General features: G+C 53.0%; 1 protein-coding gene across 3 annotated transcripts; it reads right to left on the minus strand.

Moving 5' to 3' along the window:
- Positions 1 to 6,687: 6,687 nt before the first annotated feature.
- On the minus strand, positions 6,688 to 18,916 carry CENPM (centromere protein M). Of its 3 annotated transcripts, none has more exons than XM_008537825.2 (6): positions 18,423 to 18,916; positions 17,800 to 17,879; positions 15,057 to 15,149; positions 13,679 to 13,758; positions 12,415 to 12,506; positions 6,688 to 7,435 (listed from the first exon to the last, which is right to left on the minus strand). In XM_008537825.2, the coding sequence occupies exons 1-6, from the start codon at positions 18,477 to 18,479 to the stop codon at positions 7,295 to 7,297; spliced, it is 543 nt and encodes a 180-aa protein (XP_008536047.1). In that variant the 5' UTR covers positions 18,480 to 18,916; the 3' UTR covers positions 6,688 to 7,294. The 3 variants fall into 3 exon arrangements, with proteins under 3 accessions (XP_008536047.1, XP_070455704.1, XP_070455703.1); XM_070599602.1 differs by lacking the exon at positions 6,688 to 7,435 and adding an exon at positions 9,230 to 9,459 and having other exon boundaries at positions 18,423 to 18,577; XM_070599603.1 differs by lacking the exon at positions 15,057 to 15,149 and having other exon boundaries at positions 18,423 to 18,577.

Genomic DNA, 18,916 nt, shown 5'->3' on the forward strand with positions numbered 1-18,916 from the left:
GCGATGTGCCTGCACTGGGAAGGTGCGGAGGACAGAGCAGGCCACAGCGAAAGGCCTGTGGGATTTGTGTCGGTGGTGTGTGCAGGTGCCTGACCCCAGACAAACATTTTCACTTGTGCCTCCTAAACGGGGAAGGTCTCAAATCTCTGCTTGGACGACTTAGCAGTTAAGAAATTTCACCATCAGACCAATGTGGTCAGGGTTAGGTTATTCCTCAATGCATTCTTTTTTTAAAAAAATAGTTCAAGTTCATTAATTTCTTAATTCGTCTTCTACATCACTTTTTGACTATGACAAGAGAGAGGAGTTAAAGTTTCTAAAATCAATGTGATTCTTGCAAATTTTCCTTCTTTTAATAGTTTTACTTTAAATAATTTGATATCATCACCTTAATGTATTCTTGAATAGAAAATAAGGGACTTTGTTGCTGAAAACCCTTCTAATTGAATCTGTCTCTTAGTGTTCTCAAGTTTTCATTCACTGATGAATTTTTTAAAAAAGATGATTAGGGGGCTGGCCCTACGGCTGAATGGTTAAAGTTCCATGCGCTCTGCTTAGGGGGCCCGGGTTCACAGGCTTGGATCCTGGGTGCCGGCGGACTCCACTTACCTGCCATGCTGTGGAGGTGTCCCACATACAATGTAGAGGAAGACTGGCACAGATGTTAGCTCAGCGCTAATCTTCCTCAAGCAAAAAAAGAGGAGGATTGGCAACAGATGTTAGCTAAGGGCGAATCTTCCTCACACACACAAAAAGAGATTAATTTGGGGTCTGTCAGGGAAAAGGGAGTCTCCCTTGATCTTTGTTCCCCAAATCCCCCCAAAACACCCTCACAACAGTTCTGAAACAGATACTATTATGATGTCTGTTTTTCAGATGGAGAAACGGGCTCTGAGGGGCAAAGCGAGGACCCAGCACACACAAGGGGCCTGGACAGGGTCTGTGGAGCGTGGCTGTGCCCTTCATGCCTCAGGGACAGGGTGGGGAAGTGAGGAAACTCTGGGCCTGCTGGATAAGCTCAGGGTCATGCGGGGCAGTCCCTGGGGCAGAGAGGCCTAGCCCCCCAGATCTGGATGTGAAAGTGCTCTGAGACCCGGGATGCACTCTGTACTTAAAAATTAGCTTTATTTCTAATTCTGTGAGTAATACCCGAAGACATTCTCATGAAAAAAACCCTCAAACAATACAGAAGTCTATGAGTAAGAAGGGGCATTTCCCTGCCATCCCCAGAGGGAGCCTGTTCTTTCTTTGGAGTCTTCCATTCTGAGACAGGAACCAGCCTAACGAGATAGAGCGTCATCGGCTGCAGAAGCGCAAGGCCCCTGGCCTAACAGGATGGGGCCACCAACCAATCGGCAAGCTAGGAGAATCAGATAGAAACCGCCAAGATCCACATTCCCAGCCTGGGGACTTTCCTGGAGGCTAGTGGCTAGTGCACCCTAGCACCCAGGAGTTGGCTGAAAGTGACCTTTTGCCTCATTACCATAGTAAAAGTCACACTCGGGTGAAAAGCTAGCGTGCTAATGATACATGTGACGCATGAAGTGGCATGCTGTGTGACAGCACAGGCACAAGCACCACCCCACCTCTACGTGCCGTGATGGAAGACACACTGACTGCCCCAGCCTGATAAACCCCCGCAGTATGGCTATTCAGGGAGCCACTCGCTTCTCTCTCTCCTCCTTCTTCGCTTTTTGTGATTGGCTCCCTTGTGCACAAGCTGATACATTTTCTATCATCTCACTCTTGCTTCTTGTCTCTCTTGATTTCTATCCTGGGGGACGACAAGAACCCAGGGCGCCAGTAACAATTCCAGTCTTGTTTTGTGCTTTAAATTCTCGTGTATGTGCATGTAGAAACCAGGCTTTGTGTTTCTTAAAGGGGCTCCCGGTGTGAACTGTTCTGTTGGTCTTCCTCATCCCCCTTGGCCAGCCGGGCGGGGCCGAGGGCTTCAAGTGTGCTTCCCATTGGCTCTCCCCCGTCTTACTTTGTCACAGAGCCCACATCCCCAGAGTAGATTCTTTTTGCCTTTCTTGTGTATTCAGCTCTGACAAACAGGACACTGCTAGAGAGTCCCCCTCACCGGGGACAGTGGGAAGGATGTGATGCTTGGCCTCTGGACACTGGCAGAGGGGCAGGAGAGGCAGGTGAATCAGTACGAAGTCCTGGGGAGGCCAGAGAGCCCCTGGCCTCTCTCCCCTTGAACCCAAACTGTGCAAGGGCAGGTCATGCCCTTCCACGAAACAGCTACAAAACCCATGCCTGAGTTTTCACAGGCCCAAGCTGCCTATCCTCAAACCCCCATCCTCCGCGCCCCCCCCCCAACACACGGGTTCACGCACTTGCACACACATAACCCAGCACTCCAGGGGTGCCCGGCCAGGGCTGCCCCAGCACTTCTCTCTTCTGGGAAGGGGGATGGGACCCTCTATGTGAGGTCAGAAAGAAGACCCCAGCCCCTTAACATCTCAGCCACAGGGAGTGGAAGTCCCACATGGGGTCCAGGCCTGCAGGTGTGGAAGGTGGAAGGATGTGAGGCCTGGGTGGGGAGGGAAGAGCAGGGAGCCTCCCCAGGGACCGGCCCTCCTTCAGGCCTCACTCAGAGCACCACCCAGGAGGGACAAGGAGCCAGCCAGCTCTAAGCCTCCTGCAGGCTTTTGGCTGTGTGTGCAGGCACAGGCCGACTCCATGTGCATTCACCAAATACTTACTGAGACCTACTATGCGCCAGGCACTGTTCTAGGTTCTGAGGAGACAGAGGAACCATATGGTAGGTGGGGAGGTGAGAAGTGCTGGGGAGGAAAATTTGGGAGAGAAGGGTGGCAAGGAATGCCAGAGTCAGGGAGGGCCTGGTGAGACCTTGGAGGTGAGAGTGATCCCTGAGGACCTATTGGGAGGAGCAAATGTGGCCCAGGGAACTGCACAGCACCAGGAAAACAGCAGCACGCAGTACCGACCCTCGCCACCTGTAGGGCCCTGTGCCCCGCATGTGCCTGCACCCCTTGCCTCAACCCTGTCGGGGAGGAGGCATGGTGATTCCCCCTTTACAAAGAGGAAAGCTCAGAAGGATAAGGGACAAGCCAGGCAGCCCTGCGGGCCCTGAGCTCTCCCACCACTGCTCCCAGGATACCCACATCTGTGGGGTCCTCTCCCTGTCAGCAGGAGGTGGTGGGGGGCGGGGGGGGGGGTTAGGCCCAGCCCTTGAGGAGCCAGTGGCCGAGCATAGTAGAGGAGGACCAAGTGCTGGACGACCCCCTGGGCCTGGCCTTGCAGGGCCATTATGCAGTCAGACCAGGCATCTACCAAATGTCAGCTCCCAGGGTCCCCCAAATGCCTCTGGGCCCCAAGGAAGGCTGCCTCCTGTCCAGGTCAGGGGCACAGGGGACTGACTGCCCACCCCATCGCCCTCTCAGAGCTGGTCCTCAGTAGCCCCCAGTCCATAGGATCACACTCAGGTGGGACTCACAGATTTGGGGGGTGCAGGGCCTGGCAGGCCATCACACTGTCTCCCTCGGTCCCTCCTCCTCTGCCCCTTGGGTCTCCAAGTGTCTGTGAGAAGTCCTTTCACAATGATTCTCCCTTAGGGCCCCAGGGGAGACTGTAGGGAGGGGGTTAAGCCAGCAGGTGCCTTATGGAAAGGGTCCCTTTGTGCTGGGGTCCTGTCAGAGAGGCAGGCCCAGCACCAGGTGTGTATGGGGAGGGGCAGAACTTTATCTCAAGAACTCCCCACCGCCACCCCCGCCCACCACACCCTGAGCACAACCGGTCAATGAATGCTCTGGGCCACTGTCTGGGGACGGCACATATGGAGCAGGCATGGCATCAGGCTCTTTGGTTTCCCTGAGCCTCACAAGAACCCCAGGAGGCCATGGGGCTCAGGGACGGGAAGAGCTGCCCCAGGTCACACTGTATGTTGGCCACAGACCCCAAGTCAGTGGGACTCAAAGGTCGGGTCCTTTCCCACTGCATCACTTCCCCTCTGTGGCCAGGCTGCCCCGTCTCAGCCCAGCCCCAGGCTGCCCCTGCCTCTGCTTGCTGAGGGGTGAAGGAGATGCAGGTGCCCTGCTGCAGAGCCCCTTCTCACCAGGGAGGCCCTGCCTCCTTGGCAGGGGTGGGAAATACCATCAGGTTGGGGCCAGAACCCTTGGGCCTGGGTGCCTCCTACAGAGAACGTGAGCTCCCTGGGGTGGGCCCAAGGGCTGCTCACATCCAGATGGCCTGAGGGGACAAAAGAAGCTGTGACTCTGAACAAGCCCTGCCCCTCTAAGAGCCTCGGATGCCTCATCCATATGGGCACCCCCCCCCACCCCATTCCCCAGTGCTCTCAGAGAGCATGAATCTGCAGCTTCCAGGTCCAGCTGGAGGGCAGCTCCTCCAGAGGCCTCAGGCCACCCAGCCCCTCAGACCTGCCCCCCCCCCCCACCAAGTTACTGCCTCCGATGTGACTACCCTGTGACAGTGACCAGCCTGAGAGGTCTTACATTTGCCTGAGGGTTTATGTTGAAAATAACGGCTTCACAATCTCAGTCCTCACAGTGGGGAGAAAGGCATTCATTAGCCTGACCCCATCCTACGGATGAGGAAACTGAGGCTCTGTGAGGGTAAGTGATCTGCCTGAGGGCATGAGAGCAGGAAGCAGCCAAGCGTAGCCTCTCCTATCCCCCCCAGCCCCCACAGCACCAAGCACCAATTCTGGGCTTCGCTGGGCAGGAAGGCTGTCTTCCATTACTTCCCTTGGCCAAACTGCCTCCTGGTCAGTGTCACTGGCCTCCAGACAGCGCACAGCAGCACCACGCTCTGGCTGGGGGCAGCAGGCGTTGCTCATTGCTCAGCTCTGCTGTGAGGCAGAGGCGGCCTCTCGGTTCCAGGGCCCCTGCCAAGCTCGCAGCAGCAGGCAGCAGCGACAGCATCGTGTTCTCCCAGCACTTGGAAGGCTCCCAGATCCTTGGCTAGAGAATGCAATGCCACTTCTCTTGTTATATGTCACCAAGTGGCAAAGAAAACGTGGCACAGGGACCAGAAAGAAGTGCGCCCTGTGCTGGCTTGGGGGGAGGCCTGGGGGCATGGAGAGGACCTGCCCTTGTCTCCAGCAGAAAGTGACATGCCTGGAAGAGGCAGGCAGGCTGTGTCCACACCGCCCTCCTCTCCTGCTTGGACACCATGCTCCATCAGCCCCCAAAGACCTCCCCTCCCCACCAACACACACTGCCCTGCAAAGCCCACCCTTTACGGCCCAGGCTGGTTTCTAGGAGCCACCACCAGTCCCTCTGAGAAGTCCCCCTGTCCTGGACCGCTGCGGGGAGCCTGCCCATCCCCTCAGAGACCAATGCCCCCTTTGCCTCTCACCTCCAGCCTCCTCCTTCAACCCTGGACCCAGCCAACCAGAGCACAGCAGTTGGCTTCCCTTCCCAAAGGCTGAGGGAGCACCGGCCACAGGCATGCTCGAGCCCCATGCTTGCCCCTGTCCTCCTGGTGTGGGTGTGGGCCCTGCTGAGTGCGCTCTCCTCCATGAAGCTTGGCCCGGCCTCTACGACCTCTGCAGTCTCCTCATGTGCTAACGGGTACCAGCATACTGTCCTGAGGGGCAGACCCCAACACATGGCAGTGGCGCTTTAGAGCCGCCCTTCCCACACTGCTTCCTCAGGTACAAGGCCTGTGCCTCTCCCACTTCTATATTCCTAGCTTAGGGCCTGCCCAGCAGAGAGGCCCAAACCTTTGTTCATTGATTAGGTGCATGAGAAAACAACCCGAGGAAAAAAACAGAGGACTGGGGCCAGCAGTCGGCTCTGCCACTGGTTAGCTGTGTGACCGTGGACACACCTCCGACTACAAGTCTCAGTTTCATTAACTGTGAAATGGGGAAACATTATCAACCTCACAGGTCTGCTGGGAGGGCCACAGGAGCGACTGTGAGAAGAGCTCTGTAAAGCGTGAAATGCCCTGCAAACGTCAGGTGACATTTGGGACCTCAACCGGAATCCATGTGGCTGAGGTTCTCAGCAGGGCCCGAGTGGCTGCCTCAAAGACAGTCAGGTGTCTGCAAAACCTGAGCACTAGGGCTGGGGCTCTAGACTCGGTTCTGGAAGGAACCCAGGGAAAGGAGAAAGGCAGGGCCCCACCCTCATGGAGCCTGCTGCGAGATTCCAGTTGGCCGATCCTTCAGTGAGGAGCATGAGCTCCGGCTGCGATGGTGACATCAGAGCAGAGAGGCCCTGCGGTGCTGGCGCTGCCCAGGGTATCCAGCAGGGAGCAGTCACAGGCCTGGGGATGGAGGGCAGGCCTGGCACCAGCAGGGTGGGGGTGGGGAGGGCACCATCATACTCCAAGGGAGCCAGGACTGGCTCTCTTCCTGAGGTCTCTTCCCTCAGACCTCCCATTCACTCCTCCAGCTCCCATGTGCCCATCTGGCCACAAGGGAGCGGAGGAGCCCCGACTGGCTGAGAGGATTTCTAGACTCCAACCCTGGCACTTCCACAAATTCTAACTAGACCCAAGGGAGAAGAAAAGCATAGTCATGGCACAATCTCACTGTCAACCCAGAAACTGCCCCCCGGCTGGCTCATCTCACGTAATTCTCACAGATTTATGAATTCACAGCATAATTCCCGGATTTTCACCAGTTTTTGAACTTAGCTCTGTGATTTCAAATACTAGTTACTGCTCATTGAGGGGTCCCCTGGCACCGTGTAAGGCATTGACACAGTTTATTATGCGAGACACCAAGCGTGCAAACAGGCGTGGGCTAACACTTCAGGCACAAAACCTCTGTCGTTTCATTCAACCCTCACCACGCAATGAGGAGAGGAGAGTGCTGTCCATTTTACACCTGGGGAGACTGAGCCTCCAGGAGGCAAACCAGGTTATGTGGGAACAGCAAGGTTAGGACGTGGAGTCAGACTGGGCTCATGGGGTCCAAGCCCTCCGACCCGAGCCTGCTCGTAATTGTTCTGTCAGTTTCCTCATCAGCAAAATCAAAGTAGCGGATGAGAACAGTGATTTCCAAACTTTGTTTAGCTACGGACCTTTGTTCAAATGAAGTCTTAAGTGGAGATGTGGCACATCAGATGGATAAAGACCTGGGGCTCTGCTGGAGTGGGAAGGGGGCTGGAGTCCCACCAGCTGGGCGCCCCACCTCCCCCAGCATGGCCTGCTGGAGCGCAGGGGAGTTTGGCCCTGTGGGGCACTGATCGCTGACCCAGAGCCTGTCAAGCCCTGATCCGGGCTTCAGCAACAGTGAATGCTTACTGAGCCAGGCACCCAGCCGTGGGGCGGGGCAGCCCGGGGGCCGCAGCCCTCACAGGTCCTCCAGGGAGGGGTTCTCAGAGCTCCTCAGCAGGGACAGCAGGTTCAGAGCCGACAAGCCGGGCACGTGGCCAGCGCAGATCTGCAGCATACGTACCAGGCGCTGTGCCATGGTGGCTCGAAAGCCTTCCACCTGCAGAGGAAGCGCAGAGAACAGTGGGAGGCAGAGCTGGGGGCCAGCTCTGCTCCCCTGATGCAGAGCAGATGCACAGGCTGCCAGAGGCGAGCTGTGGGAGGAGACATGGGGCCAGCCCAGAGCACCCTGCCCACCACGGCCATGCCCTTGTCTATGGCACACTGCACCAGGCAGCTTCCAACCACCTCAGCGTACTGAATCCTTTTACCACCCTCCAGGGACACTGAAATGAAGGCTTAGCAAGCAGGGCTGGCGAGGTCAGGGAAACCATCTAGAGTCACACAGTGATCACAGAGCTGGGATCTGAGCCAGGGCTAGTCCCACCAATGCCCGGGAGGCACAGGCCCCAAAGGCTCCCTTACCTGGGATCTGAGAAAGACACTCACAGGGATGGAAAAGAGAGGTGGACAGAGAGTGGTCCTCCCCAGGGATGGGGAGGTGCCATCGACAAAGAGTGCCTTTATCAGGGCTTTTGATGGGCCGGTGGGCCCAGAGGAGCTGTGGGATTTAGGTAGCGGCAACAAGACTATTCCAGGGCCTGGTGCCAGCAAGTGCTGGGCAAATAAGAGACCCTCCATAAATGTTTATCGAAGAACAGTGATGCTCAGACGTCCTCTCCTGGCCAAGGGGTGGCCTCAGAAACATCTTCTCCTTCCTTTGTTCCCTCTCTAACTGAGGAAGGGCGAACCATCAACCCAGACACCCAAACCAGAGACCGGGCATCCTCAAGTCCTCCTGCTCTTGCTCCCATCATTTGTCACTCGTGATCTCCATGGTTCTAAGTCCAGAGGTAACATCTCAGTCCTCATCGCACAGCCTCATTCTCACTGAGATTCTCCTCTTGGCAGAATCTGATGTAGCCGCTGCCTCTCTCTTTGAAATGCTTTTTCTACCTGGCTCCCGGGACCCCCACTTACCCAGCTTTTCCTCCCACCTCACAGGCTTCTCCCTCCTCTTTATCTGATATCTGAATGCTGGGCCCCAGGGCTTGGCCTGTGCATCTCTCCTCCCAACACTTGCTCCTTAGGTGACCTCATCCAGTTCCACGGCTTTAAAACCATCCAATTGCTGAGGATGCCCAAATTACATCTCCAGACCTTTCCTCCAAATGTCAGACACACGGATGCAGCTGCCTACTGGATTTCTCTGTAGACATCTGACAGACCCTAATCTTAGCATGTCCAAAATGGAGTCCCTGGGAGCACCCCCAACCTACTCCCTACTGTCGTCCCATCTCAGCCAAAGGCAACTCCCTCCTCCCAGCTGCTCAGGCTGAAAACTCCAGAGCCATCCTTGCCTCTTCTTGCTTTCCTGTCTCACATCCAAGCCATGAGCACGTTGTATTGGATCCACTCTGGAAACACTCAGGGGACCATCCCGTCTCCTCTTCCCTGGACACTACCGAGCCTAGGCCACTCTTAACTCTTCTAGAAATAGTCCCCGGCCCCATCTCCCCATTTCTGTCCTTGCTTCCTTCAGTCTACCTTCTTCCCAGCAGCTGGACGGATCCACATAAACCCAAGTCAGGCTGCCTCCCTCGCTGGCCCCACACCCTCCAGCAGAACCAGTTTTATTCCAAGTAAAAGCCACTGCCTTTACTACGACCCACAAGGCCCTCCTGACCTGGCCCTGGTCACTCTGGCCCATCTCCACTGCTCTGCCCTTTGCTCTGCTGCAGCCACTCAGGCCCCTGCGGGACCTTGAACTCACCAGGTAAGTTCCAAACTCAGGGCCTTTGCACTGCTCCCACCTAGTGTGCCTTCCACCAGGCGTCTCCACACTTGCCTCCTTACCTCCTTTGAGTCTTCACTTTGACGGTTCACTTCACTTAAGGGTCACTTTTTTTTTTTTTTAAAGATTTTATTTTTTTCCTTTTTCTCCCCAAAGTCCCCTGGTACATAGTTGTATATTCTTTGTTGTGGGTCCTTCTAGCTGTGGCATGTGGGATGCTGCCTCAGCGTGGCCTGATAAGCTGTGCCATGTCCGCACCCAGGACTCAGACCAACGAAACACTGGGCCACCTGCAGGGGAGCGCGCGAACTTAACCACTCGGCCACGGGGCCAGCCCTTAAGGGTCACTTTTTTAGTGAGCCCTCCCAGCCCCAAGTCCCCCTATCTAAATCTTACTGCTTTACCACCACCTGACATGTTGCGTCCCCATTCTCTAGCACATTACACATTCTACTTCCTTACATTGTTTCCTCCACTAGAATAGAGCTGGGATTTTTTTTTAAATGTTTTGTTCTTTGCTGCATCTCTAGAGCCTAGAACAGTGTTTGGCCCACTGTAGAGCTGTAAGAAGTATTCGTTGAGTAAATCCTCTTACTCTAAGTTCTCTGGCTTTTGCTCTAAAATATACCTCCAAGCTGCTGCTGTTCTTGCTCAGCCTCCACGGCCTGCCTCCTGCAGCAGCCTCGTCCCTGGGCCTCCTGCCTCTGGCCAGGCCTCCTCAATCCACACATCACACTCCAGAGACGTGTCCCCAAAACCCAAGTCTGACCACAGCATGTCTGCCACTGTCACCTACAGGAAGGAATGCCTTAAATCCACTGCCAGGCTTCTAAAGCCCTGCAGATCCTTCTGCTGCTGCAGACATTACATGCGGGTCTATCTCGCTAGATTCCGAGAGAGCAGGGCCAGTGTCTGACTCATCCGGGTTCTCAGGGGCCAGCACAGGGCCCTATGGGCAGAGCTAGGAAAGAATCTCACTGGGCGAATCCCACACCTCCCTAGGTGTGTTTCTTCATCTGTAAAACGGGGTTAATAATCTCTGCCATGCAAAGGCCTCAAAATATGGCAAGGCTCAAACTCGACTATGCAGAGGAGGAGGGTGCCCTGAAAAGGACAACATGGGTCTGAGGAAGGATGACTGTCCAAACACCGGGTGCTCCATCCTGGGAATGCCAGGTCTCTGTTCTCAGCAGGTCTGCTGCTGGTAGAAATAAACAGCCTGCCGCAGGCCTTTTCTTGAGTTCTCAGGCTCCAGGAAAACCCAGGACCTGGTATGGCCTGCCACCTCCTGGCCAGATACAGAATTGCACCACCCATAGCAAGGTTAGGGAGCACCACAGACGGCCGGGTACGCACACCAGCGCTGTGGGAGCAAAGACTATGATTCCCCTTTAGAGATAAGACTAGAGCTGTGCAGGGAGGGGCAGTGACTTGTCTAATGCCACGCAGTCCGCAGGCTACGATGGGCAGACCAGCCTCCTGGCTCTCCCGCTTACTTACTAGCTGGGTGATTGTGAAGCAAGACCCTTCTCTCTGGGTCTCGGTTTTCTCAGGTTCCTTGAGGAAAGCCTAGCAGGGGCCTGACAGAGGCAGGCACCTCAGGTGTGACCCAGACTTCAGGGTCCTATCTGTGAGATCAGAGTGTTGGTCTAATCAGGGGTTCTTTTTTTTTAATACCATTTTTTTTGAGGAAGATTAGCCCTGAGCTAACACCTGCCACCAATCCTCCTCTTTTTGCTGAGGAAGACTGGCCCTGAGCTAACATCCGTGCCCATCTTCCTCTACTTTATATGTGGGACGCCTGCCACAGCATGGCTTGACAAGTGGTGCATATGTCTGCACCCGGGATCTGAACCGGCGAATCCCCGGCCGCTGAAGTGGAATGTGTGAACGTAACTGCTGAGCCACCAGGCTGGCCCCTAATCAGGAGTTCTTAAAATACTCATCAAATAGAAAACACAACTTCGTGACACAGTAGCATGTGCAGCTTTACGGATACATTGAATGAGATATGGGGCTGGTCTAAGGACCACTGCAATGCTGGAGGGATGAGACCCGCCCCAGTCCTCATGTGACATGGCAACATCTGCCACTTCTATCAGTAACAACTGCAGATTTGGCCAATACCATCGACATCTCTTGCCTACATTCATAATCTAAATTTCACTTAGAGGTTAGCGAAAAAAAAGAAGTAACTTTTTTCTTGTCTAACTTCACAGATCCTCTGAGTTCTATCCTCAGACCAGAGGGATCCACAGACCCCAGAACAAGAACCTCTGGTGTAGACGGTGGTGAGGGACCACGTGCTGACTTAGTTCTCTCTGCAGTACATCACTTTGCCTTTGGGAACTGGTACAAGACCCAGAACAGAGCAGAAACACAAATCTTCAAAACGAACCTTAAAACCAATAAACAGACCCCAAACCAACTGAGCAGGCCTGGTGCATGGGTGGGGCAGCCCAGGCCCTGGGAGCCCTCAGCAGACCTTCCATTGGGAACAGCAGCAATTTTGGGGTCCTTTGCTAAAGGTCCTAAAGGACCCTAAAGGACCCTTTAGCAAAAAGCCATCAGGATTCATACTGCACAGAGAGGCTGAAGAGCAAAATTTACCAGCAAAATAGAAATCTTCTTTGCTACCCTCCTAATTAGGGCTCACCTTGTAAGAAACACCAACAGCAGTGCGTCAGGGCAGAACCAACACCATACCGTATCCATCTAACCACTACCCACCCACCCACCATCCCTGCTGCCTGAGGGATGCCCAGCCCTGCACTGGGACTGGACAAAGGTCTGCAATCCAGGGAGGTAAGGGGGACATGGGGCGTTCTGACTGCCAGGGCGACTTGAGGATGCACTGGTTAATGAGACAGACAAGATGCCTGGCCTCACGGCACCTATAGCCCAGCAGGAGGGTGAGATACTAACATGAACCCACAAAAACATACACAGACTTAGCTATGAGCAGAGAGGAAACAAAGCAAAAGTAAGGTCACGAGTGACAGCACAAGTGACGAGACGAATGCACAGCATCACCTCACTTTACATCTGTGCACCCCAAGGCTTACAGTGTCTCACTCAAGGTCACAGCCAGTGAGCAGGACAGCCAGGATTCAAACCAGGATCTTGCGTCTCCACCTCAGGACCCCTCTCACTCAGGGGCTTGATGACCCTCCAAGAAGCGTTCCTGCCAGGCCCGCTGTGTGCTGACTGCTCTTTCCCTGCACCAGCGTGATCAGTGTCCTCACCTCCAGGTCACAGAAGAGCAGGGGGCTTCGGTAGGTGTGGGCCAGCTTCACCACGGTGTTCCGGTGAACGCTGCAGTGGCTCTCCCGCCCAGCTGCAAAGAAGCCGCGAGTGCAATGGGTTGAATTCCAGGAGGCACTGCGCAAAGTCATCCACGTTCCCTCTCCGGGCCTCGGTTTCTTACTAGTCAGTGGGGTGACAATCCTGTTCACCTTCTTCTCAGGGCAGTCAAGATCATCATATTAGAAATAAGGCTGAAAGGGCTTTGAGGGAGGGCTCTATGCAAACATGAGTGTCCTCATCTTTAAAGGGAGGATCATAACAGCCCCGATGCCTGAGTTACTTAGAGATGCAATGAAGGAATATGTAGAAATGATCTGGCATTCATTTATTCACCAAGACTTGTGGAGAATAACCTGTACCAGGCCCTCCGCCAAGGAGCTCCCAGTTCAGCTGGGGGGCAGACAGGTCAGACACATCACAGGTGTAGGTGGATGGGTGGGGGTCTCCAACAGAGGCATGCATGGGATGGATACCCCGAGGGCCCAGACTGCAGGGCTGGTCAGGGGCGCGTGCCCCAGGAGGCAGAAAATAGGGGTTTGTTAGATAAAGAAGAGGAAAAAAGCACTTGTGAAAAGCCATATGGTCTAATCACGAAGGGTATAGGCTGTGGACTATGACTCTAGAGGTGTGGAAATCAGCTCTCCCACTTTTTAGCTGCAGGGCCTCAGGTAAGTGATATAACCTCAGGACTAGTTTCTTCAGCTATAAAATAGAGATAATAATACCCGCGTCAAAGGGCTGTTTGTTGTGAAGATTAGGTGATACAGAAACACAGCAACCAGCAGTGTCTGGCGTACACTGAGCGCTCCACAAGTGTGGGCTCCTATGATCGCCACTGTGAACATTATGATCTCAGGAACAGCATGGCTTGTTCTGAGAACTACAAGCTGCACCAGAGAATGGGAGAGTAACAGGAGATGAGACTGGACAGGAAGGCAGAAGCCAAACTGCAAATGCTTTGTGTCTTTACAGGAGTTTGGAATCTACTCTGAAGCCACAGGGAACCACTAGGCAACTCTAAGCAATTAACTCAGCAGAATGATCTGCTCAGATTTGCTTTTAGAAAGACCGACAGCAGGTCAGATTCCAAAGCCCATGTTCTTTCCAACAGCCAGGCTGCCTTAGCAAGGAGGCCACTACAACACCCAGCCACACACTGCTCTCGGTGTGGGCTGGGCAGCAGCAGGCGGGGAAAGCACTTACCGCCCGTGGCGAGGAAGCCCACCTTGCCCAGGAAGAAGGTGGCATCCACATGGTGCAGGGACTCCTCCACGTTCCGGAGGCTGGGGTGGCCAGGCCAGGGTGAGAAAACAAACCAGAAGACAAACCTTACAACAGAGAAGGCAGATGCCCCCCTCCTCATTCCACAGAGGCCAGAGAACGAGACGAGGTGACAGAAAATAGCCCTAGGGGACTATTTTGTCCTTTCATTTTTTTTTAACTACTTTTAATTACAAAGTGACTCAAGCCTGTAAAATAATCAAATAGTAAATATGGATGTATAAGTAAAAAGTAAAAGGCCCCTCTCTAGTACTACCCGTCAGTCTCAACTCCCCAGAGGTAACCACTGCCAATAGCTTGGGGTGTAATTCTCCTCAAATTCTTTTCATATGCAACTACACATAGTGATACGTATAAGCATCTGGTTGGGTTTAGTTGGGTTCGACGTATCTGTCACCTTCTTCGGAATGACCTCACAGTACCACTTTCTGACTATTTTCCCAGTGATGGACACTGACGTGCTCTTCAGTTTTTCCCCAGGACAAAGAATGCTGCATGAACGTTCCTTTACATATGTCCTTCTATATCCTTGTACAACCAAGTGTTTCTGTTTCTGTAGGACAGAGGCTAGAAGAACGGCTGGGTCACAGTGGGTGTCTTTAAAAATGTATATAGGCAATGTCAAATTGCTCTCCAATAAGGTTATAGTATTTACAGTCATATCAATTATATGAAAACATGCTTTTCCTCTAAACAAGGGCACTCTGACCTTTTGGGCCAAGGCTTTCATTCACTGGTGTCCAGAGAGTGAGGAAGGAATCTTGTGTCTCCTGGCCAACAGCCATCTTGGTCAGAGGGCCCAAGCCAAGGTTTCAGCCTGAATGAACAAGGCCTGAGGCCATAGCAATGATGGCTCTGCACCTAAGTGTCCCTTTTGGTGAACAGAGGTACCTCAAGAGCGACAGATCCACTGAGCCAGGACCCCCTGGCAGCCATGGCAGATCTCAGCCCTTTCTCAGTCTCCCATGGGCCTAGTCACTGCTGACTAGTTCCAACGGGTCAGGTAGCGAGTCTGCACTGAACCCTGATGCTACGGGTATCTCGTGTTTCTATGTCTGTCAGGGACACAGAGTTGGCCTCAGAGAGCATTAGCTGAATGACTGATGACACCGCCGGGATTTGCCAGTGTCTTTTTGACATCATGTACTGTCCACTGGCTCCCCCTTCTTACTCCCTAGGTTAACCCCAGGCAGTCTCTCCCTTTCTCCTCTCCTTCTCTTCACAAGCAAGGTCACCGTCCCAGTGTACCCCTAAGCCAGCTCTTCTTGATCCGTGACAGCCCCCATCCCCTGGCTCTCACCTGTATTTGCTGTGAAGGTTGACCACAAACATAATAAGGTCAATTCGGGGCCGAGTCACACTGGAGGGCAGAGGGAGGGACTTTGCCAAGTGGCTGAAAAACAAGAAAGTGCAGGACTAGATATCCGTGCCCCCATCAGAGTGATTGTTCACAGGCTGCCCTTCCTAGGGGAAGAGGCCAAGGGCTCCACACCTATTCACCTGATACCCTCGTGGGCAAGACTCCTAGGGGAGCACAGGTGCAGGGCAGAGCTGGTCCAGTCCACACTACTCCTGTCCAACTCCATCGGGCAGGAAGGAGCTCTGGTTAGTAACCACCTTGGCAAGAGGGAGTTCTGGACATAAGATGGCATGGGGCTAGCCAGCTACACTGCATGCTGCGAGGGAGACCAGGCTCAGAAGACGGGTGTTGGACTGTGATGTTTAGGGGTTAAGACTGAACCCCTTTGGAGTGTGACAAAGTGAGCTCAAGTTCCAGTTCAGTGCCATCTACCAGCTATGTGACCTTGGGCAACTCACCCTTATCATCCTCCTCTGGACTTGGTCTCTGGTTATCAAATACCTACCTGAAGGTTTTTCTTGAACCCTCTACTTCTGCCCATTTCCACTTATTCCAATTACCCATCTCCTTTTATCCCCCAGCTTCTAATTCATGAAATACCAAAAAGTACAAAAGTTAAAAAAACACACTCTCCTAAAAGTCCAGTTACTTAGAAATTACTAGTATTAATTAACATTAGAACATTTTTCTAAACATCTCTTCATGTACATAATGTATACACATTCAGATACTTGAATAGATATAATCTAAAAATAGAATAGTATGAATTTAATTTTATTTGAATTGGATGGATGTAAAATAACTAAAGTAGAGCTAGAAAAAATATATGAAAAAATTAGTAAGTTGGTATCATTTTTAACTATATGTTCCAATTTTATCTATATTAGATTGAGTCTCTATTATGAAAAATGAGAAAGTTAACAATCTTATAATTTACCCTAGAATTTGACAAGACATAAATGTATATTTACATTATTATTATTGTTATTATTATATACATATATATTTTGCTCTAACTATAACTTTGGATCCAGGCAGATGAAGCTGCCACTCTGGAACACTGCTGATCGCCATGGGAGAGGCATAGGGCAATGAGGAGGGTCTCTCACTGGCAATTAAATGCTTCAGCAATAGAGATCACAATTTTTGCTCACAGCTCATTGGTCAGAACTGATCACATGTCTCCACACACCCACAAAAGTTTAAATGCTCCAAATGTGGAGAGCTGGAAGCATTTGGCAACAGAATCAATGGTTTGCGTTTCCTGCCTAAAAGTCTGAAGAACTATTTACCCTTGAACTTCAATAACTTAACCAGGATATAATGTGACAAAAGTATTCTGTATCCATTTTTCCTGGAACAAGATATATTTACGCTTTCTAATGGACAAATTCAACTCTTCATTCATTTCAGGGAAGTTTTCTTCTACTACATCTTTGAACGCTTTTACGGTGATTTTCTCAATGCTTTCTTTTTTGTAAACAACTTAGTCTTCAACCACATGTACTCTGCTCCTTGCTGTTTCTAAGCATTTATTAGATAGCTCTCTAATGGTATTATTTTGGGCCCTTTTTTGCCCTTCGCCCTGTAACCTTTTTCCTCTCATTCTGTTGTTTTATCATTTCGTCTTTGAATGCTTCTTTTAAAAACTCATGTTCTTATCAAGTTTCTCAATGGCACAAAACACTCAAGAAGGAGATTTCTTCTCCTTTTCCTGTACATTTTTCCAGAGTGGGTACTCTATCAGATTTTTGCATGTCACGTGACTAGCCCTTTTTCAGCAACAGTTTCCATGACACTTCTTTCCATCTTGTTTATGCTCAATACAGGCAATTTTGTCCACATTTTCCATTTACTCTGATGCTAATTAAATGAATTTTTAAGAATCCTTTCCTATTTCTGAGCTAAGGGTTTGAGATTGTTGGTTATTGTGTTTGATGTTCTGTAGCCTAAGAGTCTGGGAAGATGGGTAGAGCACAGATGGACCTATGAACAATTTGTATTTAGAGGGAAAGGATTATGTCCTTCACCAGAGATTCTTTAAAGGCCTGTAACGGGGCTTATTCTACCTAGTAAGGGGCATTCCCAATTCCCGTGGGGGAAATACCCTCTGGATTTGGATCATTCTCCTTCAACACGGACCCCTGGAGCTTATCCTTCCATCAGGGAGAATGAACCGACATATACTCAGTGACTTGATCCTGCCAGCAGCTGTTTTCTACTCCCCATGAATTAGAAAGAGGAAAACTAAATATGCTTCTTTAGTCACCTTTTCTCCAAATACGGGGTGTCTCTGAGCATCTACTCTGTGCCAGGCACTGCTCAAAGCACTGGGGATTCGCCCGAGAACAAAAGTCAAAGTCCCTGCCCTCAAGGGGACGGGACTGGAAACAAGCAAACAGGTGAACAAGGACATTTCTTATGGTGACAAGCGCTAGAGGAAGACTGAACAAGTGTGTGACAGAGGGAGCAGGAGGATGCCTAGGATGAGGAGCTGACACGTGAAGAAGACGTGAAGGAGCCACCCACCAGACGCCGCCGGCAGGGTTGGGGAGGACCGACCGCGCTAGGATGGACACCCCGAGGGGCTGGCCTCTCGGGCGGCCCCTCCGCTCTCCTTCACGCCCAGACCCGCGTTCGGGCCACAGCCGCGCGATCGGACACCCCAGCCTCCGCTACTTACACCTTCAGCTCGGAGGCGCAGTCCTCCTTGAGCATCGCATCGGCCAGCTGCTGCAGCAGAGCATCCTCCGTGCCCACCAGCTGCCCAGAGAGAGGAGGAGGCCGACTGATACTGGGCACCGCGGTCCCGCCCGAGGCCTGGGATCAGGCACCAGCCCAGGGCAGCCGCGACACCCAGGACTCTGGCTCCGGCTCCCGCCAGGCACGGGCTGACGCCCGAGGTCTGCACCCGCTCGGGGCCCGTCTGCCCAGCAATTACTACCTTCCCGGACCCTCCCTCGGACGGCCTGGCTTCTCCGGGAGGTCAGACCCTGCGACCGGAGGAAACCAAGTGCCCGCCCGGCGCCCACCTCAGCCACCCTGCACGCTCCCCGCCCGCGGCCTCCCCGCTCAGCCACCCACCAATCAGGAACCAGGAAAGAGCCCGCCGCGCACCTATTGGTGGGGGCGTCTCTTAGCCTGAGAGAGCGCCTACTCCGATTGGCTGACAGCGCGGCTCTCCCGCCCACCACTCCCCTGCCGGAATAGCCCGCGCCAGCACCTCAGAGCGCGCAGGCGACCGCGCGGCTGAGGCATTGCGGAGGAAGAGGGGCGGGCCGGGGTAGCGGGGCTGCTGACGCTCACCAAGATGGTGGCCGTGTTCAGGCCAGGCAGCTTGTCCAGGGGCCGCAACACCGACATCCCAGTCGCAGGCCGAACCGCCGCTCTTGTGGTGCGCGCCCGGCTTTCAAACCGCCCCGACGCCCGCCCCTAGTGCGCGACCGAGGGGCACGTGACCCTCTTTGGGCGGGGCTTCGTGGAGTGGGGCGGGGCCCTCTTAAAGGAACCGCTACCTCATTTTCTGAGGGAGAATTCCAGCGCCGGCCCCAGGCACTTAAGGTGCTGCCCATGGGACAGGCCTTTTATTTCATGTCTCGGAGAAAGAAAATATTCAGTGATTCCTGCGTTCATTTTCGTTCACTCATGCTCATTCGCCATATTCTTGATTCCTTCCAAACCTGCCCGTCCCGCGTCTTCTCCATCTCAGTTGACTCCATCCTTGCAGCTGCTCAGAACAAAACCTTGGGATCATCCTTGGCTTGTCTTCTTCATACCACACATACAATCCGTAAGCAAGC

This window comes from Equus przewalskii, chromosome 29 (genome assembly GCF_037783145.1).
Source record: "Equus przewalskii isolate Varuska chromosome 29, EquPr2, whole genome shotgun sequence".
In the NCBI taxonomy this organism is placed as follows: domain Eukaryota; kingdom Metazoa; phylum Chordata; class Mammalia; order Perissodactyla; family Equidae; genus Equus; species Equus przewalskii.